This window comes from Melozone crissalis, unplaced genomic scaffold, assembly GCF_028551555.1.
Source record: "Melozone crissalis strain CALT ecotype California unplaced genomic scaffold, PUWL_Pcris_2 ptg000005l_1, whole genome shotgun sequence".
Taxonomy (NCBI): Eukaryota; Metazoa; Chordata; class Aves; order Passeriformes; family Passerellidae; genus Melozone; species Melozone crissalis.
This window is the reverse complement of record NW_026535783.1, coordinates 58,394,222-58,418,559: the sequence shown is the minus strand read 5'-3', so window position 1 is coordinate 58,418,559 and position 24,338 is coordinate 58,394,222. Positions and strand designations below refer to the sequence as shown.

At 39.9% G+C, this 24,338-nt stretch overlaps 2 protein-coding genes across 2 annotated transcripts; one reads left to right on the top strand and one right to left on the bottom strand.

Moving 5' to 3' along the window:
* Window positions 1-182: 182 nt before the first annotated feature.
* Window positions 183-17,680, bottom strand: CDC20B (cell division cycle 20B). The gene is given in 12 exon segments (XM_054289646.1): window positions 183-319; window positions 538-565; window positions 3,339-3,464; window positions 4,449-4,677; window positions 7,184-7,211; window positions 7,214-7,271; window positions 8,142-8,185; window positions 8,188-8,341; window positions 9,760-9,871; window positions 12,464-12,546; window positions 16,393-16,502; window positions 17,182-17,680. Coding segments are annotated over 12 exon segments (1,608 nt in total).
* Window positions 17,681-19,966: 2,286 nt separating this feature from the next.
* GPX8 (glutathione peroxidase 8 (putative)) lies at window positions 19,967-23,762 on the top strand. Its single transcript, XM_054286529.1, has 3 exons — window positions 19,967-20,187; window positions 20,842-21,103; window positions 23,056-23,762. Exons 1-3 carry the CDS (start codon window positions 19,981-19,983, stop codon window positions 23,217-23,219), a joined length of 633 nt encoding a protein of 210 aa, XP_054142504.1. The 5' UTR covers window positions 19,967-19,980; the 3' UTR covers window positions 23,220-23,762.
* The last annotated feature ends 576 nt before the right edge of the window (window positions 23,763-24,338 follow it).

The window sequence follows — 24,338 nt, the reverse complement described above, 5'->3', positions numbered from 1 at the left end:
GCTACTAACATTTCACATAATAGATTGATGAGAAAATTTTGTTCTTTTAAATAAATTGTACTGTCCTTTGTCATGTTTTTATTGGAAGGAAGACACATATTTTGAATTATTGAATGGGCTGAATACATTAATCACTGGCTTTCAAGAAAAAAAGTCACAAGAATGAGCTCAAATAACTGTTATTAAAAAGCTTTGTTGCTGTGCATGCTCTCCCCAGACCCATGTTGTTTCCACAGACAAGACATCCCATCCACTGCCACAAAAATGAACCTACTCTGATCTGAGCTCAGGGTTATATGCGAGACTTTCCCTTTGCTACCTATAAAATAAAACATGTACAAAAGAAAAGGAAAGATACATCAGAATTCTACACTGATTATGCCAGTCATTTTCACCATCCACACTATGGCTTGTTCCACTTTACTGCAGCAGAGAAACATGTTGCATAGGATGTGGGAAGCTATCATCCTCTATTGACTGTTTTCATATTAATAAGGAGCCAAAGGAAATATATTCTTAATAGGGAGTAGGCTTTACCTGTCTGCACCACTTTGAGGAGACATTTCTGCCAAAGGAACACATTGAACCTGAACTACCATTGTCCATGCATTCACAATGTCAGTCTCATCTGTGCTTGGTAATGTCTCTCACTGCTGAGCCTTCCCATCTGGCTGCACAGGCCTTGCAGACAGCTTGCAGCAGCTGATCCAATAATGAGATACTGTCTCCAGCTGCTCAGTTATTACTGCTAAAGAGATCTTATAACAGTGACTCCACTAAGCCATTTAGTGGAACTGTGTTTTCAGTTTGTCTGCAGTTGTAGTAAATCTTGGGAACTACACATGGAAAGCAGAAAGCTACCCAGTCTAGCAGCACAAAGAATGTACCAAACTCATTAACGTGGTTGTTGAAAAATCTCACCCACAAGCAGACACTGAACTTGAACTGAAGGCAGGAGGAATCTGTAACTTAGTCGAGACTCTCAAGAACTGCGTTTACCTCATAGACTTCTTGTACCTTTTAGAGCTATGCCGATGCCAGGAAAACGAGTGAGGTTTTTAGGCACATGGCAGCAAGAGAAATTTGAAGCTTTGTTCCCTGAAGTTACTGGACTTTGTCTTTTCTGGCTGGGTCAGTTACTGGCAGTCACACTGGTAGGCTAAACCTCCAAGAGAAAAAAAATCTTCTGAGTAGTAGTTTCTAAAGCAGAACATATAAACCACATCCTAAAAGGAAGCACGAAAGTAAGAAGTCATATGTGACACGCTAAAATGAATGTGAGCGATCTGTGTCCTCCCATCACTCGTACCCCAAGTTCCCCGTGGACACAAGAGAATGGCACTCTTCTAGTTCAAGATACTACAAGGACAAACGTGAGGAACTGCGCAGCCCTGTGACACCTAATGAAGGTCACTGTTGCCAATGCAAAGTCTGCCCTTAAATTGTGAAGCTGATAGAGTGGCTCACTGGAAACACTATGGCTAAATGCAAATACCTGCTGTCCTGGTGCTGAGCTACATGAGTTCCTGCTAAACTTTTTTTATTTTAATTTCAACACCACTAAATTATTTTAGCAGAGATCAATTTTCTAGATTTGCTCCTTCTTAAGTTATTGAAATATACAGAATCTTTGTCAATATTTAGGATTGAGATTTTACAACTCGGTGAATTCCTTATGCTGTGTCTGTTCAGTGTCTGTAATGACTTTGAGGGAGGATGTTGAGCTATAATCTATGGAGGCACCCAAAACTGTCCATAACACTGATTGAAATTTAATTTACAGTTTAAGTCAAAAAGCAGTGGATGGCAATAGGGAGAAATCAGACAAGTTGAAATTATTCATTTGCATGGGTTTTGAGTGGAGTTTTCTGGGTTTATTTCATTGTCTCAATACCATGTTCAGGTCAGGTAATTTTCAAAGCAATTACATATTTTGCCTGCCTACAGGCAGGCAACAGCTACAACAACTTTCCTAAGGAATGGACATTACATCCAAAATTATTCTTTTTCTTTTTTCTTTTCTAGTAAATTACTCTGATAGTTCTATCAGAAGCATCTCAAAAACTGATCCAGTGCTATAAAAAGGTTATTATCTTTCAGTCATCATACTGTTCTGAATATACTAAGTGACAGTCACTCTTAATTACTAAAGTGCTCAACTGGTGCTGATAGGTCCTCATTCTTAGCTGGGGTCTTCAGCATTTGCAAGAGATTTATAAAATGAAATTCAGTTACAGTTTGTCAGATCATTTCTGTGGGTGTAAAACTTATGTGGTTAAAAGTGTCTGAGGTTGACTTAGAACCACCTAAGTCGCAATCATCCACCACAGCATTTATTCTGATTGTATCTTGATACTTCCACAATTTTTCCCTATATTTAATTTCCTATAGTAAGTTATTAGGAGTCTTCATAAGCAGGAATATGTCTGTGTAGCAACGATCTGGTCCTTTCTGTTCATGAATAACACCAGAGACAAGGAGGCTTAGCAAGAAACAACCTCTGCATATGGTGTAGCCCTACAGCACCATGGAACAATACAGAGCTATAAGGAACTCCAGTTTCTCTGTCAGGGTGCAAGGGAAACACTCTGCAACACATTTATTCACAGCAAAATCCTTCATCAAAGCACAGACATGTGTATCAGACATGTACATCTCCATGTACATGGAGATTTGGTTTAGACATCATTTGAAAGCTGGTTCAGTATCCTTACATCATGAGATGTAAAATCATCTGTCTATTTATTTAGAAGGGCCATTTACTTGTTTTCAACTCTTCAACATACAGTTGCTTTATTGTCCTATCTAAACATGGTAACAACCTATTAGTATAAAAAAACCCTCAAAACACATCCTTAGCTACACTGTAATAGCTCCAGCAAACCAAATTATGCTGCTCCACTACAGCTGAGAACCTGTTCCTTTGTCTCCTAATATTCAAACTCCAGAAAGCAGATGTTTTCTCTCTGACTCTTACACCTCTCCTCACCCTAGTGCTCTGGGAACTTTTCTTCCCCTTCATCATTCTCTCTGCATTTAGAGTTTTGGCCAAGACTGTCATTGCCAGCAAGGAAAGACGATGAAAAGTGTTTGGCTTCAAGACTGTCTCCTCTTCCATCACTTCTGCATGGAGACAGAAGTGGTGAATGAGAAACAACAAACTGCTTCTGAGTCAATCACACATGGTGGAGCTGAGAACAGCACAATTGCACATCCAGAGAAAATCCTGCTGTCCCTCTCACTGCTGAACCACCCTCAAGGTCAGTGGCAGTTTGCCAAATCAACACAGCTATACAAAAAGAACATAGCCGAAGTATGCAGACATTTCATCATTTCACCTGTGAATCTGTAATTGCACTTTGGATGATTTTCTCACAATTCATGCGCCAGACACGCAAAATCCCATCTTTCATTCCACCTCGCATAGCAAGGACTTTCGACTGCCAAGGACACCAGGTCATAACCTAAAGAATAAAAAGAAAACAGATGCCAGAATAGATTAGGAGGTCAGATGGAAGAACAGAGGCATTTTAGCTTGGGGTCTAGCTGTTAAAATGAACTACTACAAGCACCCAGCATCTACGCTCAGGGCAGAGTAGGATCCCAGAACTCCTAATGCTGCTTCCCTTGCCCTTGTTTCATAGCCTACACTGTTCCACACACCCTCATGAAACTACAACTTCTCTGCTTGCCCTTCAGAGGCCACAGACTCACACATCAGCACAGAAGAACCGAGTAGGATAGAGTCTTGCCTAAGCCAAGCCATCACAGAAGTCTAAGGAAAGTGGCCTACAGGGCTTACAAGAGAACTGGTTTCTCCCAGGGTATTTCCAGGATATGTCTAAGGCCCAAAATTTACCTGAAGAAAACTTCTCAGAGCTCAGTTCCACATGTTTCAATAAATTTCCCTGACCCTTTAACCCCAGCACTACAGTCCAACCTCAGATTCTTTTGGGAGAACAAACAGCTTGTAAATACTCTACTCTTCTGCCTCTTATTAGTATTACCTGACCTATCTCCCACACAGACAGACACTACATAAAGAATCTTAAATAATTTTATTTAAAATTTCCTTCTTCAGATTATTTGTCACCAACAATGGCATGAAAACATGGTCAGGAGGGCAAAAGCAACCTCATATATCAAATTAATTGCAGCAGAGGTAGTTTTCCAAAACCCCAAAAATCAAAATATCTTGTTTGCAAACTTGTAAGCATTACACCACCAAACTTTTCTGTGAAGATACATAGATAGAAGAAATTGTGATAAACATTATTTCTGTTTGGCAATATATTTACAAAGGCCTACTAATCCACTATCAAAGCCCTAGCAAGCTTGCCTACTAAGAGAACTGGTTTTAAAATTAATTGCATTACAGACAGAAGATACTAATAGACATCAGTCAGATAATTTGAAAATTGCCTGAGCAACATGCCTTCTTCATATGCTTTAACTGCTAAGAAAGGACGTACGGTTTTCAGTGCCTGCAATTGCAATTTCACCCCAGGGTTGCTGGGCCAGATATTCAATGTACAGCCTCTAGACCAAATTGCCAGCAACATGTTGGCTAGTGAAAATTTCAGGCTGCAAATGATTTGTTTGTTTTGACAAAGAATCCCAACACAGTGCTGAGCACTCTGAACTTCAGAGTGAAGGGCAAATCCTAGTAATGAACCACTGCAGACGAGAACAGACAGCATAGATTTAATGGTAATGGAACATGAAAAGCAACTCCATCACACCAGTGTTTCTTCAGAAGCAAACCACATCAGAGTGAAGCAGCAGAACAGCAGTGTTTCAGTAAGAGGAAGCACAGAACAGCCACCAAAGCACACCCTGGCTGCGGAGGTGCCTGACAGCAGGAAGGAGCCAAGCAGCTGCCCCATTCCAGCTGGGTGGAACACCTGCTGACTCTCATGTTTCTTTTCCACGAGCACACTCTGTGCCACTAATCCACACTCTGTTCAACTGCTGAGCCATTTGATGTAAACTATTGCCTGTTCTCCATGAAAAACCCTTTCACTAGGTGATTTTTGCCAAAGCCAGGTGTGACTCCACGCCCAACTGAGGGGCAGTGTAAAACTGCATTGTTCTGCTAAAGGGCTTTCTGGCAAGTTACCTGTATTCTTTGGTTCTGTCCCTTCCCTTGCCTTGTTTCTCCCTCCCACTCCAAGGCTTTAGAAAAATCTGCACAGCCTGACACTGCTGCACCAGCTGCTTGCTAGGAAATGGATTCACAGTTCTACAATATCATCAGTCTAATACTCTGTTCCAGCGTCAGTCTACCAAAGGCAGGAAGGAATACCCTGCCTGGAAGCACTGCTACTGACAAAGTTTAGCTCCTAGATATGGCTTTTGCACATTAATATGGGAGTTGAACTGAAAATACTGAAAATACCTTGCAATACATTTTGCCACTTTTTATGAATATTACTTACATTAATCCTATGACAAATCAGAAGAGATTCCTGCTGAAATTCACACTTAAAACTAGTACGACGCTGAAATAAAATCAGCAAGTTCAATACAATCCTTTTAGGTATCTGAGAAACAGGTATATGACATTATTGCAATAGATTTATTTAAGGATTTTAATTATATTAATAAGGGTTAGTAACTGGAAACTTTCCCACAATGACTATTAAAGTTTTTTCAGATACATATTGAATTACTTAGAAGTACTGAAAATGCACACACAAGCCTGACTTACTGCAAGATATGTCCTTGTGTTGTGTTTGTGTAATGGACTTTATGGTACTGAAATTTATTTTCAGATTCATGATGATGTGCTGTTGGACTATTTTTAACCACAACAATTACAATGTAATCCCAAAGTCAATTGATACTTTGGAAACTTCACAGCGAAGTTCAGTGTAAGAATGTTGCTCTAATTTTAGTAACAATTAATATTAACTCCATGTACTTTTTTTTTTTTTTCTCCTTATGCAGTTATTTTAACTCTGCACTAATATTAGAATTATCTGGTTAATTTCAAACCTAGTAAAAGAAAACCTAAGGCATCAACCATAACTGTAGTTCACAGGTTCACACTGAATTTTGTCATCAATTTCTGCTCCGAAGTTCCTGTTGTTTTCACTGCTTTGGCCAGGAGGAAATGTGAACCCAAACTATTTCTTACTGCAGTGAGGTTATGCCACTTGGCACTGGCAGGATGTTACATCTGCATCCTTGTAACCTAACCCACACAGCACAATTGCAACTGCAGTTTATTAACTGTTTGTTCAGCTGGTATGCCTGTACCTCCTTGCACCTCCACCTTGCAGACCTCATACAATCACAACCAGAACATCTTGTGAAACCAAACATAAATCTACCACTGCTGCTCTTATCAAGAGATACTAGTTTCATTGTGAGTTAACAATAAAGTCAGCCTACCCTTGCTATTATCTTTCTATTTAAGTAAAACAGAACACTAACATATGATTTTAAAATCACAGAGGCATTCATCATGCACAAGTCTCTCCTCAGCCCCTTCACGTGAGAGTCAAAGATCTGAAACAGAAAGTGGGATGGAAAAAAAACCACAAGAATACATCTGATCTTTGTCATCTGAGCCCACATACTGAAATTATACCTAAATGCAAAATATTCACCTGCTACTAAAAATACACCCTTGACAATGCAAAGGTCAACCACTCCATCCCTTCTTGGGTTGCAGATAGCAATGAGCTGGCCTTTCCTTGCAGAGAGCTAGAGAGTGTGTGCAGCTAGAGAGCTAGAGATGTGCAGCTCCTAACAGCCCTGCTCTGCTGTGCATTTGGGAAGACAGATGGAGTCTTGATATCAATGGTGGGGCCATCTGAGTCACACACTGTTTCCCCAGCACTGGGCAGGCCATGGTATTTGAAGTTCAGACCCACTGGACACAAAACGATTTCAAGCTCAGGCTTTGCACAAAGCCAGTCACAGTCTCCAGGGCATAGTGAAATTCTGCAAGTGGTGACAGATTTTTGGGAGGAGAGTAAGAAACAGAGACTGCAGAAACAGGTTAAATCCTCTTTGGCCGCTTTCCTGTCATACAATAAATCTACTACTGATTTCTGAGATGGGGGAAGAGGTAAATCACATTTGAACAAAGTCAAGAAAATCAGCTAAAATGAATGAGTCATTAGCCTAAGTAAAAGCAGCAGGGCTTTTTCTGGGAATAGACTTTACTGCTCACCTGCTCAGAATACAATGATTCCAGCCTCAATTACAGACAGGTGGCCAAACATATTTCTCAGCCTCTTTCTGGTTTCAATGTTCCACAACTGCCAATCCAAAACAAACAAGAAATAAAAAATTTGACAGCAGGAAGAAAGAAAAATTTGTTCCTTTCATTTGTTTACAATTTGGCCACTCCCCAGTTCTGAACTGACATAAGGAAAACTTCAAGCTCATTTATTTCACAAGTAAGACCATGAGTACTTCCAAATTTCAATACTTTTATCAGTGATGCAGAAGTCAGACTGAATTGAAGGGGTACATACCTGTGAGTTTAAAGCTATTTATTTACATGTCAGTCTTTGTGAGTTCACACATGGAAGCAGTGTACTTCATTTCCTTCAGATTGCTGACTCATGACTGCAGCAGGTAGGGCCAGGACTTATCTTAGCATCTCAGCTACAGTCACATAAAATCCTCTCGTTAGTAGTAGTGTAACAGTAACAGTAGGCACAGATAAGTGTGTATAATCAGATTGAAGTCAAATTCTCAAATGTGAACCTATAAGGAGTGTTTTGGATTGAACTGTAAAGACGTTGACAGCTAGAGTGATCTTAGCAAAAGACATACAAGAAAAATATAGCCTGTGCTAAACAAAATAATTTAATGGGAGTTCCTCTTATGATGGAAAAATAATCTGACTGTCACTGGAAAACTGAACCATTAATTCAGCCATCAGCTTTTTTTGTTTTAGGAGCTTCATTGCATGCAGCTAATTCTGGATGTCACTAGGTGTGGATGTTCACTAAGGTAGGTTATGACACTGGGAAGTGCTACATATGTTTTCAGCAGAGTTCTTCCATAGTCTAGTCAACCTTCTCCATTTGTTTCCATAAAAAAAAAATAGTATCAAATACTTTGGTAGCCACTTTAGCTAAAAATGGAGAAAGACCAAAAAAAAGTAAGTTATCTAGTACTTGCACTTCTCAATCACTCATCCAAAATGCAAGGCATATTCCTTTTTTATCCAAGCCAGACATGAAATGTGTTTGGGACTGGAATTCAAATCAATGCCTTCAACAGCTTTCAAATCAAGAGTTTGTCCATTCCAGATATGTGCAGCAGGTCCTACAGGGACAGCAATGAGATTCTCAAGGCTCCAGCCCAGCATGTTTAGCTCTAGAAGAAAACTACTAAAAATTACTGCAAAAAAAAGTAGATAATAAGCTGGGGTAAGGGGCACTATGGTTTGGGGGAGAGAGACTATGGAAAAATATCTAGAGAATTCTTCTATGAAACCTTTACTGGCAAGCATTCCACTTACATGAAGGAGAATATCTCTGACAAGCCCAGGTCTTTGTAAGTCTAATCTCCTCAAATGTGTATGTTTACACAGCAGCATCTGAGTTATAGTTTACCCACTAAAATTTTTTAATCTCTCTGCCACATCACTCACCCTAACTTCTTCCACCAGAAATGAGGCTCCTTCTCCAGCAGATACAGACCCAAAAACACCCTTGTTCCAAGGTGATTCTTGTGACTGACACATAGGACAGAGTCTATATGGTACAGTTTGTCCACCATCTTTGAGTTAATGATAACATTTACCCTGCAAATGGTAGGGGAAAATGCAAAAAGTTATTAAGGAAACTCTGCTCCTCATCTTCAGGGCTTGCTCAGTAAATGGAGTGGGAGTACTGCCTCCATTGTCCCTGACACAGGGCACATTGCACTTGCAACAGAAATCTCTGTAATAATTAGCTTCAGAACACCCTGTTATGTCATGTAGGTCAGCAGCAGATGGTGTACAACATTTAATACAAAACCAGGACATTCTCATTTTGCATGACCCTGAAGCAAAGAATGTGCTACCATAATCCAAGGTCTGGCATCTTTTTTTGGTGACTGAAATTTTTCTGGAGAGCAGCTGAATCCATCAGCCTGTTTAATTATAGACCTGACTGTTGCAGCAGAAATCATTTCTGTAGACCACTGTTGTTAATCTTGTCAGTCTCAGCACATACCTTGTGCATTATCAGTGTATATCATACATGAACATGAACCTTTATCCTGTTCATGGGTATACATGGGCACTTGCAAAGCTATGCTGAAAAAGTCTTCCCAGAGACAATTATAAACGCATATACATAAATAGTTTGTTAGATCTTATGAATTACTCAAAATCTTCAGACCTAAGATTTACGTGTGTAACTTTTGAGTGTTTAATTTTTGCGTCCTCTCCAAAAAGACATGAGTGAGAATTTACAAGGTGTCACCCAAACCACAAATGTTGGGTGTTGTCACTGCTATCTTCCAAAAAAAGATATTTCAAAGTCCACTCAGTGAAACTGCTGGTGTGGCTACTGGCTGCTAGACAGCCAAGGCTGATTGCTGAAACATTTAACTTAATTTTAAGTGGAGGTAGATCTATTTGATTTAAAAGCTGTATTGAGATCTGTAGCTGAAGGAAGGTGTATGAGAGTTATGTCCTGCTGCTTTTCCATTTTATGTGAAAGGGACACATCACCATCTTTCTTGAAATACACAGAAGAATTCACAGTCTGTGAAAAAAACCAACACATTGGAGGAATTGACTTAATCATTGCACCAGTCCATAGTATGAAGCCTCACTTCTTGCTCCAAAGGTGTGGATGGCTTCATGGTGGTAACACTCCTCAGCTCATTTTGGGTCCCCTCTTGACATCCTGCATTTGAAGATTCACCACACATAAATCAGTAACACAAAAAAGCACCACCATCTTTTCTAAGGCCTAAGCCTTTCACATTCTCATGTGAATTGCCTCTACACACCTCAGAGGAGGCTTGAAGGGCCTAATTCCTCCTGGGTAGGCTCAAAACACTGGACACACTAGACTAGGGAGAAGCCACATTTCAACAGCTTTTTGAAACCCCCATGCATTTAGCCAGGTAGAGCTAAGAATAGGCTCCACTGTATTTTGTTTAATAATTAATATAAAATATGGTGGTTTTTCTCTTTTTTTGCCTTTTGCAGAATTTGCTAGCAGCAGAATTGTTCCTGTGTGCCGTCCCGCTCCAAAACCCCCTTATACAGTAATTTATTCTTTTACTCTCTGGGCTTTATTTCCCCACAAATGTCTGCCCCACTGACACCTAACCACAGGAAAAGGTTTTTAAAGCAAACGTCCTTCGGTCACACCACAGTTAGCTCATGACAGCGCAGTAACGAGAAACAAAAGCCAATACAGGTGTGAGAAAGAAGAGTCATCTTTTGTGGTCACTGTCTACATTAGGCTGCAAAGATTCCTCAGCACTATGAAAAAAAAGCCAGATCATTAGTGTTTTTAACAATTTAATGCTAGATTTTTATGTGTAAGAAATTATATTGCTATAGTATATAGAGCAAAATGCTGAAGACCCACATTTTTGCAATTTTCTCTGTGTTTTACTTTCCTTCTTCAAATTATTCCCCAGAGAGTAGTAATTACAATGAGACTTAAAAGTTTCAAGGGCAGAATATGATACTTATCTCTACAACTAACCTCTCTGGTTCAAAAAAGAATTCAACACTGATAAAATGTTTGTACTCTGTAAATATACACATACACATCCTACATAAAATTTCAGTGACAGTTGTGGAAAAATTACATTATAAATCCCTTCCATACTCTGTCCTTAACCTTATCCCCTGTTCCAAAATTCAATTGGACAGGCAGCAAATGTTTCTCCTCTTAGTTGTAGTATTCCTTCTTTCTAAAGATGAGCAAGTGGATTACAGTAATTTTCTTATGTGTCTAAAATTCTGTGGAGTTAATTAAGGTCTGCAGGAATGACCTCAGGTCTGCACAATGGGCTTTGTAGCACTGCATTCTAACCCTAAAAAGGTCTAACATTACTGAAATGAAACTTTGCAGTACAGAAAAAACTGTATTTCTAATATCTAGATTTTTTATTACTTTTGAAAAATTTTCAAAGGCTTTTTCTGAATCCCAACAAGTAAAATAATTCATAAAATTTAGGGCACTTAATTGTAATATTCAATGAATAGTCACATTTCTGAAACTCTGTATACAATTTTCTTCTTTAATGCTGGTAGCTGGTAATATGGAATGAGACAGTAACAGGTTAAATCATCTCTAACTCATTTCAGCATTCTCTTCTCTTGTGAGTAATTCATCTAGCCCAAATCATACTGGTTACCCTTTCAGTTTTATCCACCTACTTCATGGGTACATTAATATGCACAACAGACACGTTAATATGCATAACAGGCATAAGTTAACAGGCATTTTGGAGTGGAAATTAAATTTCATTGTGCCATTTTGTTATTTGGCCTCGGTAGTGGTGAATATCACTGACTTTGGTAAGATTTTGGCACTCACATGCCTGTGTCAATTCTCAAAATGAAACTCAGGAAGTGATAAGTTGTCAGTACTATCCCATCAAACTACTCAATTAACAAGTAGGTGGGTGGCATCAAACCTGATATTCTTAAAGCCTATATTCATCTGTCATCAAGGGAAAAAAACACTGGGATTTTTCCTTGTACAGTTGCTATTAACTGCTCTGAAATGAGGCTTATTTGCACTGAGGAAAGCAACAAAAGAAAATACAAATCTACCACATAAACCCCAATTTCTTCTACAAGGGGTGAAATCCAGATTGATAAAGAGAAATAGCCAGAGCACCAAAACAAAGCATCTTTCCAAGGCAGAAGACACCAAAATGTTATTCTGATTTTTAATGAATGGTATCACATTCAAATAAGTATGGGAATACCTGTACAATTTCTTTTCAGATTCCCCCTGTTTTCAAATCACTTGATCATTCACACCCCTAATGCCCAGTCAATCATAGGTCATTTTATGTAGTAAATCACCAACTCCCCCACAGATGAAACCAGCAGCAGTGCTAGGGAAAGTTTGGCCTTTCCCTGCAGGCAAGAGCAACAAAACTCCAGCACCTCTGCGTGCCCTGATCTCAGGTACTCCACAGTCCATATAACATATATCCCCTGCCCCTTCCACAGCACAACCCTTTACTGCTTGTAGTGTCCTGAAACAGAAAAGCTAAAGGAAATTAATGTTTTAGGACCACCAGTGTATCAGATGGGGGCCAAAGAAGAGCCAGGTAAGATGCTAGGAGTTAACCACACTGAAAGGTTGTGAGAACTCTAGAAATAGCTGTGGGCAGGTAGCCCTCAGCCACTTTGTATTACTGGGTAACACTTACTGGAAGAGGTAGATGCACTTGCTTTTCCAGTGTAGATGCAGACTGTACTGTCTTATTGTTCAGTATGCCTGAAAATTGGAAGGTATCTTTCCAGACGCAACTAGTATTTTCCCAGACCTTCACATCACCACTTTCTGCAATGCTATATCCAACCTCTGGGACCATTGGAAGCTAAGCTGAAGTGAAAATTTGACTGAATTAAGAAGTCAGTTGAAAAACATATTTAAATATTGTGGACAACACCAATCCCATCAGAGGACTCAATAGTCATTACATAAAAGCCTCAAAACAGCTTGTCTCTGGGATGGGAAATGAATAACAAATACAGAATATCAAATCATGTTCAAATCATATTGCTCTAACCTGAGAGACTCAAGATATTTTTCTTTCCATAATACATGGTTTCACTGCTAATGATCACACACACTTTAACAAAGTTCTTTGAACAAGGCCACCTTAGCAGTGGAAGAAGGTCCAAACCTGGATTACTGCCTGGGTCACCTGTCAAACCTTAGTGACTTCTTGTCCTCTTCTGAACTGGCATTTGGGCTATTGTTATGAGCTTGCAGGGACATTTCCCAGATGCAGTCAATAAATGTGTCTGTGAGGGAAGAGCAGTTCTGTGGTGCACACACTGCAGGGCCATTGATTACAGCATCACACCCCCTGGATGTCAGAGTCCTCCCTCAAACCAGGCCCACAGACACTCCACTCCATGATCCCATTCCCTAAACCAGTGCTACAATATAAAGTGGAAAATAGCTACAAGGTATGTCTGAGGAATATGACCTTAAAAATTACATTAATATTTCCTTGCGTATGAAAGAAAGAGATGATGCAGCAAAAATAAGGAAAGAGATCTGAATCATTACGTCTTTAACCAAGATTCAAAGACTCAGATCAGCTCACACAGGCAGGAATATCTTCATCAATTCCTAATAATATGCATTTCTTCACAATGGTCACTGAGATGAATCCTCTGATGTTAACTTTCTGCTTGTTCTGTAATTATTTATACATAGTAATGTGGAAATGCAGTAGATATTTTTACCAGCAATTCAAGATTAGTGAATTCTTTCTCTCCAATGTCTGTGAAATCTGCCCTTCCACGCACAGTCTGTGTCACTCTTCTTCAACACCCTGCTGCAATCATGATAAGAAAGGTCTTGAAAAACATAACTGGAAAATAGAAGTGTTTCTCCTTTATATATTCCAGCTGTTCTACAGCAGGCTTTCAGCTTTGAGAGGCATTTTCTGTATTATTTATACAGACAACCTGGCAGAAAGCTAATCACATTGCTTGGACATGTGTCCCTCTAAAATTAGTGCAGACATTTCTGTGGAAAATTGATTGTGTATGCAAGGAAGTAATATTCTGTCCCACAGAGAGACCACACACACTCACTGGTATGTGAGAAGATTCTGTTTTCAGCAGACTATTCTCAACAGATCCCATTCCTTTATACTAACAGGCTGCACAAAGTAAATAGTCATTTATTACTGTATTTGAGAAGATAAGTAGATTTTCATATGGATTTAGCCAAGACAGACTTTTACATGGGTTTAGGAAGAACTTACATTTTGTTCATACCACAACGTATTGCAAAGATGCCCATATCACAATTTAGTAAAAGGTTGTAGTCCTGGATCTAGAACTCTGAACATATTTGCTCTAACTCCGTTTCTACATATAAGTCACGGTATAAATCTAGGTTTACACAGAATCCACATGAACCTCATGAGGTTGAGTAAATCCAAGTTCAAAGTGCTGCCCATGGCTCAGTATCAACACAGGCTGGGGGATGAACAGATTGAGAGCAGCCCTGCCCAGAAGGATTTGGGGGCATGGATGGATAAAAGCTGGACATGAGCTGGAAATGGGCAGTGATAGCCAAGAAAACCAATTGTATCCTGGGCCACACAAAAACCGGTGGCCAGCAAATTAAGGGAGGTGATTCAGCTTCTCTGTTCCACTCTGGTGAGATCCCATCTCAAGTGCTGTGTCCAGCTCTGAGGCCTTCAACACAAGAAAGGCCTTTTGTGGGTCCAGAGCAGACGCACAAAAGTGATCAGAGGGCTGGAGCACTCTTCTGTGAGCACAGGCTGAGAATGTGGTTGTTCAGCCTGAAGGAGGGACCCTGGGGAGTCCTTACTGTAGCCTTTCAATACTTACAGGGGGCTGATAAGAAAGAGAAGTACAGCCCTTTTAGCAGGGCATGTTGTGATGGGACAAGAGGTAATGGTTTTAAATTAAAGGAGGGGAGATTGACATGAGGTATAAGGAAGAGATTTTCTACAATGAGGGTGGTGAAGTAGTGCAATATGTTGCCTGAAGAGGTGGTGGATGCCTCATCCTGGAAAACATTCAAGGCCCAGTTGGACAGGGCTCTCAGCATCTTGATCAAGTTGAAAATGTCCCTCATCACTGCAGGTGGTTTGGACTAGATTATATTTAAATGTCCCATCCAACCCAAATAATTCTATTACTCCATTTGAACAGAACAACACGTACTCATCTTCTAAAAGATGTTCCATTATAAGAAAAAAATATTTTCTGTACATAACTTCATGGAAAGAGTTTATTATCTCATCAAAAAAGAGCAGTTACATGCAATTTCTCTGTTGGCTAGATTGACCTAAAACTATTAAAACAATTGGGTTGTTTATCTTAAGAGTTAAAAAATTTACTGATTCTCCAATCAGTTGATGGAGGGGAGCGAGAGCAAAGAAAGCACTGTTTCCTCTTGAAAGGGAGAATTTCAAGACTAGTTTGTTTATTAAGAAAATTAAGTGATTGTCCCAAGAATCAGATTTCCCAGAATGGTATAAAAGCATGGTCTCTTTCCAACATCCAGAGATGTTCAAGAGTGCCGCTATTACAAAGCATCAAACAACCCTAATTAGTCCATCAATGCTGACATCACCTCCTTTTGTTAGAAGTTCAGCTTAATATCCTCACAGCAACTTCTCAATTATATGAATTAAGAATTATAAAATGCTATAAAAAGACTAGGTATGCATTTCTGAAGCAAGTTCACTCAATAGTTATGGTCAAAAGAATAATTATGGGAAAGCAGCTACTAACCTCTTCATATAACTTTGGAACTGGTGCTATCCAAGGAAGAAAAGAACAGGAGAAATTGTAATCACTGACTAAAAGTTTTCATCTTAATATTTGAACAGTCACAAGGAGATAGCAGTAAAGTAGAGATTTTGAGGGTCATATTATGGTAATAGATTTTCTAATGTGAGTACCAATGCTTCACACAAGAAGTCAATTTTGTACTGAAGAGAAACATTTTCACTAATGAAGGCAGGTAGCTGAAGCATAGATTTATGGTCCAAAAAGGCACGGATACTGCCTTAAAAAAGAAAAAAAATTGTGTGCCAGTGTTCACTACAAAGAATAAACTGATAAAATATACAGCAATAGAAAATAACACCTTAACAGGAAGTGTTCTGAAGTCTTTGTTTCACATGTTAAGCAGATTCCTTGTGTTCTTTCAACCTTGATCAAAATCTGGCAACCTATTTTCACAACAATATTCTCAGAAAGGTACTTTTTGGTAACTTTTTGGTAACTTTTTGGTATTTTTTTCATAGCACCTCATTCTACCTGCGTGACAAAATCAACAGCTACATCCTGAAGAACTGAAACAATTATCTCCTACACACACAGTCTTTGTTAAAGCAAGTGGAAAACTGAGTCATTCATGTTCTTCATGGATATTTATTTCAATATATGCTTTCTCTCAGAGGTAACAAACCCATCTTGGAGGCTTCATTAGTTTAGTTTTGATTTTAGTTTACAGGATAATAGCCTAGAGAAAAAGAAGAAAAGATGAATCAAATAAACAACAAAAAAGCTACTCCTAACTTTTCTCCAGCAGACATTTCCTAAATGGACCTTCTCATGTTACTGTTATCCATGTCAACAAGGCAGTACCCTTGTAACTAATTCCAGGCCAAAGACAAAGCAAATATCCTGTCTGTGCATTTGAATATGGCATAACTCACCTTTTGTGTTTCAGCTCTCCTGGTATTCCTTCCTTCCAAACCTGTTGCAGCATGACTGCTAGGTAGAGTAGTTTCCGTCATAGAGAATTTCTTAGGCATCTGAGGTGATACTGTAAAAACAGTTTTAATGGAAAAAATTCCTTTTAAAAATGTGCATGGGAATATATGTCAAGCACTTTTTAGAATAGCACTGACTGTGTAAGAGAGTACTCAGAAAGCAGATCTGCACACTAAGTGGGACAGCACCAATACTGACATTTGGAGCAGTCACCCTGCTTTCCTTCTGTCAATGAGAAAAAGAGATATTTCTACAGCACTAATCATCTTATCCTAAAAGAGATTATTAAACAAGATCAGATTGATCACTCCCTTTATAAAGAATACCTGCTTACTACTGCAGCTCGTGTCTGGCCTTAGGTTTATTGACTAGTTACAGAAAATCCTGCTTGTTAGAAAATTAGCATCTGATTTCCCAGGACCACACAGGCTTTCAGCACTGCTTGTAGAGGCAGCATGAAGAACTTTCTGCTCTAGAGGACAGAAAGACTTCAGACTGTTTTAGAGTCAGAGTTTCCTAGACCTGAGCATGCACTACTGAAAAGCTCTGGTATTCTCCTTAGTAGAAGATAGAATTACACTTTCTGATCATACTCTTAGGAACATATCCAGAGCACGTAGGAGCATCTTTTATTAGTTTTCTAAATATTTCGATAGAACAATCAAGGAGTCAACCATGTAAAGTTCCCTACGTCTTCCAGGAATCCCTTTGCGGACATGCAGCAGGCAAACCCTTCCCCACTTTCCCCGGGTGCTGCTGGAAGCAGCAGCCAGCACTCTCGGGGCTCCTTCGATGTTCCGTCAGCTCCCTCTGTTGCTGACGGAGAGAAACAGCCTCCGCTGCAATCGCCTGCCCTCCAGACCGATTCAGAGTACTGCAAGTTTGATCTGCGCTCCAGTAGATCCCTTCCAGGATGAGTAGAGTGCGGGTGAGCCCTGGGCAGTGTCCCTTTGTCAATTCATGGAGCCTCAGGCTTTTGAGAGGAAAGGGGCCCGCTCCTCCTGCCGTGGGTACGCACCAGGCCAAAGCCAGGCCTCCCTCCGGACTGGCCTGCAGCTGTGGCTGGGCCTGTAGGAGCCGCACACACCATAAAGGAGAGGCAGAAGGAAGCAAAGGTGAGGCCTGCATGAGCTCTCCTACCCTTCTGCCAGTTGTTGATAGCTTTTCCATATGTAAAGGTGCTGGTAAAGACCCTGTGGCCTCTTGCAGTCCAATGGAACTTAAAGCCATTCCTGTGTGTCGCACATCACAGCAAAAAAAGGCTGGTGTGCCAAGGACACTTCTTGGCTAGGGATAAGACCCGTTTTTTCATCTTTCCTTTCATCCTTTCACCCCACTCTGTGCTGGCTGTCTGCACAGCCTGCTGCCCTAAGCTCTCTGCATGCTGGAAATGGGAATTGTGGGTACAGCTCTCCTTTCACGACAGCAGCATGCTCCTGTGAGAAAATCATAGAATCAATTAGGTTGGAAAAGACCTCCGAGATCATCAAGTCCAGCCTATAACCTAACACCACCATGTCAATAGACCATGGCACTAAGTACCATCCCTAGTGTTTCTTTAAACACTTCCAAGGACAGTGCCCCCACAGGGCTTTTGACGATCCAAGGCACCTTCAGCCACATAGCAACGTAGGTTTAGGGGTCTGGTGGCTCCTGAGAGAGGGGCTGGCTGGCTGCCTAGAACCAGGCAGGTTCTCTGACCTCCACCCGTGAAAGAGGACTTAGACCTCTTCTGATTCCTGAACCTTCTCACCACTGCTGCAGCTTATTCATGCCATTATTTTTAATGTTATCTTGTATTTTTTATATATTAAGGGATACTAAGTAAAGATTAAATTGGTTTTTTTATTTGCATTTGTTCAAATTCATTTATAGAGCAATTTGAGTCAGAAAACAATAAAATCTGAAAAATTATTAAAATGTAAGAGCCCAGACAATATTAAACAACATATTTTGGGTTTCAAACAGATTTTGAGCAAGGTTTTAGTTGAGGTTTGGTTAACAAAAGGAAACATAGTTAATACAATATGCTTCTGGGTAATTAATAGGTACACCAGTATTATAATATATTAAGGGGGTTTTGTTTGCTTTATTTTGTTCTGAAATAAATAGATGCAAATTGCAAACACTTGAGATGTGGCTTAGACATCAGGATGTTACATGGATTTTCTGTAACCAAACACTTTTGTTCTTGCCTTTAAGGTCAGCGTTAGTCACCTGTGCTTGCTTGTTGAGTACAGCTTTGTTCATTTCAGCACACAATTATGTGTGTTTTCTTCCCCACCATCAAAACACCCTGCTCACAGGCCTCACTGCCAGGCAAAGACAAAGCCCAACATGTCCTCATATACAAATACTGAAATTTCGCACTGTTTCCCAAGCATCTCTCTGTTTTGTAGAAAAGCGTGAAGCTGTCCCTATAAACTTGTTAAACAAAATGAATGTGGATTTTAGCTATTTAGAGATTATAGAAAGAGTTGAACCCACCACTATGATATTGTACAAATGAGTGATACTGGTAGTAGTACTGAAGACATCAAAAGGAAAGAAACAAACAGACTCCAGGTTTTACGTTCAGAAAAGCCCTTTCTATTTCCATCCCTTAAAATGCATCATCTAAGTGCAGCAAAAGATCAGGGTGATGAAGAAAACCAACTGAGGCAGAATGACTCTTCCATGGTGGTTTGCACTGGGAGAGACAGTGAGTAAGCAGAGACTCACAAGCAGCAAAACACCACTGGGGCTTGGCTTAGATCTGAGACTTTCAGCTAATTCTTCTCTCATGCAGACCTTCAACCTTACCATCTCAGTACAGCTCGTTGCCAGGTAGCCAGTAGCAATTAAGAAAGCAACCCATTTTCCATTATCATCCCCACTCTCAATGCAAAAAAAAAAAAAAATCCACATTATATTATCTTCCTTTATTAGGACAGCCTATTACCAAGGAGTTTTTCTCTGCTCCATGTGCTGAAAAGAGTTTTGCACAGCTGCCTGTGATCCCACAGCAGCTGATGAGACGCCGTGCTGAGTTTGTAAACAGGGTGGTTTCAGCCACCCTGCCTTTTTTCTACCGGAACAGCTGTCCCCCAAAATGCTTCTCCAAGTCTGCCTGATAACACAGCTGCCTCCTGCAGAGCAACTCCCCAGATACATCTGCGGGCCCAGGGGATGTGCTGGAGCTGCGCTACACACTCAGTCTTGTGCCCAGCAGCTCTCGTGACACTGCAGACACACGCTGGAATATCCCACACAGGTCACTTGCACAGAGCAAGCAGCCTCCTTAGGTGATGGTTACACCCTTTTCACTCATTTCTTCTCCCCCCTTCCATCCCTCTTCCCCTCCCCAAAATATCCCGAAAACTTTACATAAGTGCCCAGAGGCCCAGCAGGCGCTGTGATATGCAACAGCTCTTTTGTAGCGGGGACAAAAATGAGCAGCTTGCTCTTTCCGGTCTGAGCCGAGAGTCTCATGTTTCAGCTCCTCCTTCACATTCCAGGCCTGCCCAGGCTGCTCTCCAAAGATTTCAAAAATGGAGCCTCTCACAACTAGTTATCCTCTGAAATACTCAGTGCACAAAGCCAGGATCTTTGTTGTCTTCCTGTCAATGGTTTTGTGCACCACCATTCTCTGCCTGCTGCAACTCAGGTTTTTTAAGCCTAAAATCAAAGATTTTTATTCTTTTGAAGTCAAGGATTCACGAGGAAGGATTATTTCCTTGGAGAAGTACAGAGGGAAAGTAAGTTATTCTTTCACTTTTTCTGTCTTGAATCCATACTGACAAAAAATGTGCATGTTTCTAGATAAATAAAAGGCTTGGTTATGGGAGGTTCTGGCAGAGATTTTTGCTAAATTGCTGTTCTTCATACAGAAAGCTGGAGAAAACTTATTTTATCTAGGCCTGTTCCAGGAATCAAGTATTAGATCTAGCAAATCAAGAAAAGAAATTGTATTATTTAGCACAGGGCAATGCAGCTTAACTGGCAAATTGGTGGATTTTAATCTTAGTTAAGAATGTTGGTTTTGGCTTTTGGAAGTTTATCTAGTAAATACAATTTTAGTGCATGTCCTAAATATCTGCTTTTTTAAATGCTTATATATAAACAAAGCTGTAAGATTAAGTTTATGAGTTTACTATATATTTACAACAGATTGTCTGAAAGCAAATCTCTTCAACTGCTTTCATCTTTGTCTGTTTAATGAAATGATGATCAGACACATTATGTTTAGCCTTCTGACAGGAACCATCATGATAATGAGAAATGTCATTTTAAGGTTTAATTGTGATCTTTACAAAATCTATAGGCTTTTTCCTTACTAGACTAAATAATAGCTAATAACTAAATAGCTAATCACTAATAACTGAAGTTATTATAACTTTATTTTTCTGAAGGCAACTTTGGTTGTAAACGTGGCCAGTTACTGCCAGTACACAGACAAAAATTACATCGCACTGCAAGAGCTGCACAGAGAGTTTGGTCCCTCCCACTTCACTGTGCTGGCGTTTCCCTGCAACCAGTTCGGAGAATCAGAGCCTAGCTCAAGCCAGGAAATAGAATCCTTTGCCAGAGGAAACTATGGAGTAACATTCCCTGTTTTCCACAAAATCAAGATCCTAGGATCAGAAGCAGATCCAGCCTTTAAATTTCTAATAGGTAACTGTTTTCTTTTATGTACCAAGCTGTCTGTAACCTTGGTAATCTCATTGAATCCAGGCTGCATGTTTTTGTCAGGAAACATTGAAGTCTTCACAAACTTTGGAGACAAGCAGGCATTTAGCATACAATTACTCTCATTTTAATTTGGATATCAAAAATATGGGCTAAAGAATTGTGTCCTGAAAACATCAGTTTCTCCTCACTGCTTATAAAAAGTCTGCTCTGACCAGCCCAGCTAGAAACATCCATTTTGCTAGAAATGCTAGAGCTAGAAACTTCCCCTTACAAAATCCTATTTCAAAGTACATGATTTTTATTTATAAAAAAGACTTTTCTTATGGACAAAAATGTAGGTATGGGGGCCATAAAATTACCAGAAGATTTTATATAAAAAGACATGTAGATGAGGTTTTTAGCTGGGTGCTACATCGACCTATATGTAAACTGTGTTGTAAAGCAGGCTTACATATACTAGTTATATATAACCACTGATTTGTATTAATTTGTCATGTGAACTTCAGGACCTAGCCTGCAAAATCCTGCATGAATACAGGGAGCATTTACAGACGTAGAACCTCATATTCTGTTGAGCAAAATAAAATTCTCTCTCCCTTCAGCTGACCAAAGTTTCACAGACTCAAAGCCACCTTGAAAAGCCTCTCTGAATTTTCCTGAACTTTGATCAGGTTTTGAACCATATTGATATATGAAAGAAAAAGAAAGCTAAACATAACCCCTTTCTGACACTCCACTTTGCCCAGAAAATAAAGTAGCGAAGAGCCCAAACCTGTATTCCATCTCCTTGCCTTCTGAGTCCATTTCACTCTCTCACAGTGCTTCTTGTTAAAGAACTATTTCAATACCTAAATGAAATCTTTCCCATAACTCTTATGTGCTATATGCCCCAAGACAGTTCCTATGTACTTGAAAATTGTCTTTATTGAGGAATCATTTAGGGTCAACCATTGTCATTGTAACTGTGTTAGTTCCTACCTCCTCTTAGGCATGCTAGTAAAAGCCTCATGTAACTTTGTTGCCCTGAGTTGCCAGATGTCCAGTGGAATTATTGAGTTTTCTCTCAGTTCTTTATAGAAAAGACTCAAGCACAAAGGCACCTGCTCTGTGTGGTGAATCCAGGTTCTAAATATCAGTGCCATCAGTGTTAAACATTGGTACCTATAAAGAAAATTGTTCTACTCAATTTTTTTAATTGGACATGCGGTTTACCTGCAAGAAGGAGAAAGATCTTTTGGTACTTCAATATTCTAAAATAAAGTTTTTCTCTTCCTGCATTCCTGAGTTTCACATTAAATTCTTGTGCATTTTCAATTAAATTACCTGTTTTATTCATGTTGCTGTTCGGACAATCAGAAGGCTGAACATCATGCTATACCACCCTTTTGTGCCTGTGACCACTAGCAAGAGGATGGCAACAGCATTGTGCAAAAATCTAGTGCAAAATTATCCCACTTGAAGCACAAATGTGGTGCCAAAATTCAATCCATTGCTTAAAAAAATCTGTTTAGTGTTCAGCATCATTCCCAACCAAACACTTGTCCTCCAGTCAAAATCTACTGGAGCCTTTTTCGAAAGAAGCCTAATTAAGCCATCACCAGTACAACTTCCTGCTCCCATCTCACTTCCCCAAACTGACACCAAAGAAGGGGTTGCCTGAATAAATATGCAGCCCTCGTATCTTCTTCCCTAGGAAGTATAGAACAGTCAAAGTAGGAACTCTTTAACAGTTTTGCAGGAATAGGGGAGCATCACTGACTTCCAGCTTTTCAGATCATTAGCAGATCATTAGCAGCAATCAGTAAATCCATGCCCAGGCTACTAGCAAAGAGTATGGTGGGATTACTTCTACATAAATAGTCAAAGAATCAGTGTGGGGCCTGGAGACAATTCAAGATGTAAGTCACTAAAATTACCTGATTTCATTCTTACAGATTCTTCAAAGAAAGAGCCTCGATGGAATTTCTGGAAGTACCTTGTTAGCCCTGAGGGTAAAGTTGTGAAATTCTGGAGACCTGAAGAGCCAATAGAAAGTATCAAACCAGAGGTAACATCATTAATCAGGCAGATCATCATGAAGAAAAGAGAAGACCTCTGAAAAAGCCATTCAACACCAGGGGTATACAGCCTTTCTATTGCTGAGAAATGTTGCTAGAAGCTAAACCATCAGGTGATTTTGCTACTCTTTAACTTTGGTGTTTGCCATTTGTCTGCTCGTTCTGGAGTGGCTCCTGCAGTAGCCTCGAGAACAACGGAGTTAGTGACACAGCGAGGCACTCAGTACACTGCAGGGAGGGACCAGCAATTTGCATAGAGGGTTTATGATTTCTTTTTCTGAATTGCTGACAATAGCTAATTAAAATTGTCACCAGCAGGTAAATAGTTAGAAAGAAGGTTTATTAATAAATGATGCATATTTACACAAGTTTTTCCCCCATTATACCAGTAACACAAAGATCTTATACTCCATTAACACATAATTGCCCTGTCATGAAAGACATGGGATCCAGAGACATCCATAGCAGGGTTTCACATATGTAACTGAAGATACCAGTTTTGTAATATCTTCTCAAGGAAGACTACTGAATTGTGAAGCTGCCGGTTGCAAAAAAAACGTGCATAGAAAATAAAATTATTAAAAGAAGAAAAAAAAAGAAATAAAGTTTGCTTGCTGCTTCATATTTTGCATATTTTACATTTCAGTTTTCCTACACCTTTAAAGTCTTCAATCTTCTCCATAGATTTGTGCTGCAGTACAGTGCCTCAGATGTGAGCTCCTCTCCTGCTGGGTTATTTCTCTTCTGACCTGGATGAAGGCAGGGCCTGTGTAAATATTCATGGTTGCTTACAGAAGGATTCAAGGGGCAACAAAAATCAAGAGCCTGGCACTCTAACAGACATCTTTCTGAGGCTATTGAAAACAGTGCTCCCCAGCCACCCATCCACCTCTCATCTCTAGAATAAAATGGCAATCTTCAAGGAGAGGTAGAAGAAGAGGAAGCAGGCTCCAGGCTCAAGCCCCACTCTTCCCACCTTGCAAACTCCCCAGTCCTGCATGTAACTGCTAACCCATTTCCAGTTCTGTTCCACTCTTCCATCACAAACTGCCAAGAGTTTTGATTTATCTGAATGAAAGGAGATAGAAAACTTGAGTAAGAAACCTCACTCCAGGTGTCCATGCCTTGAAGAAGGGCTGAGGTAATAGGAATGACAAGAA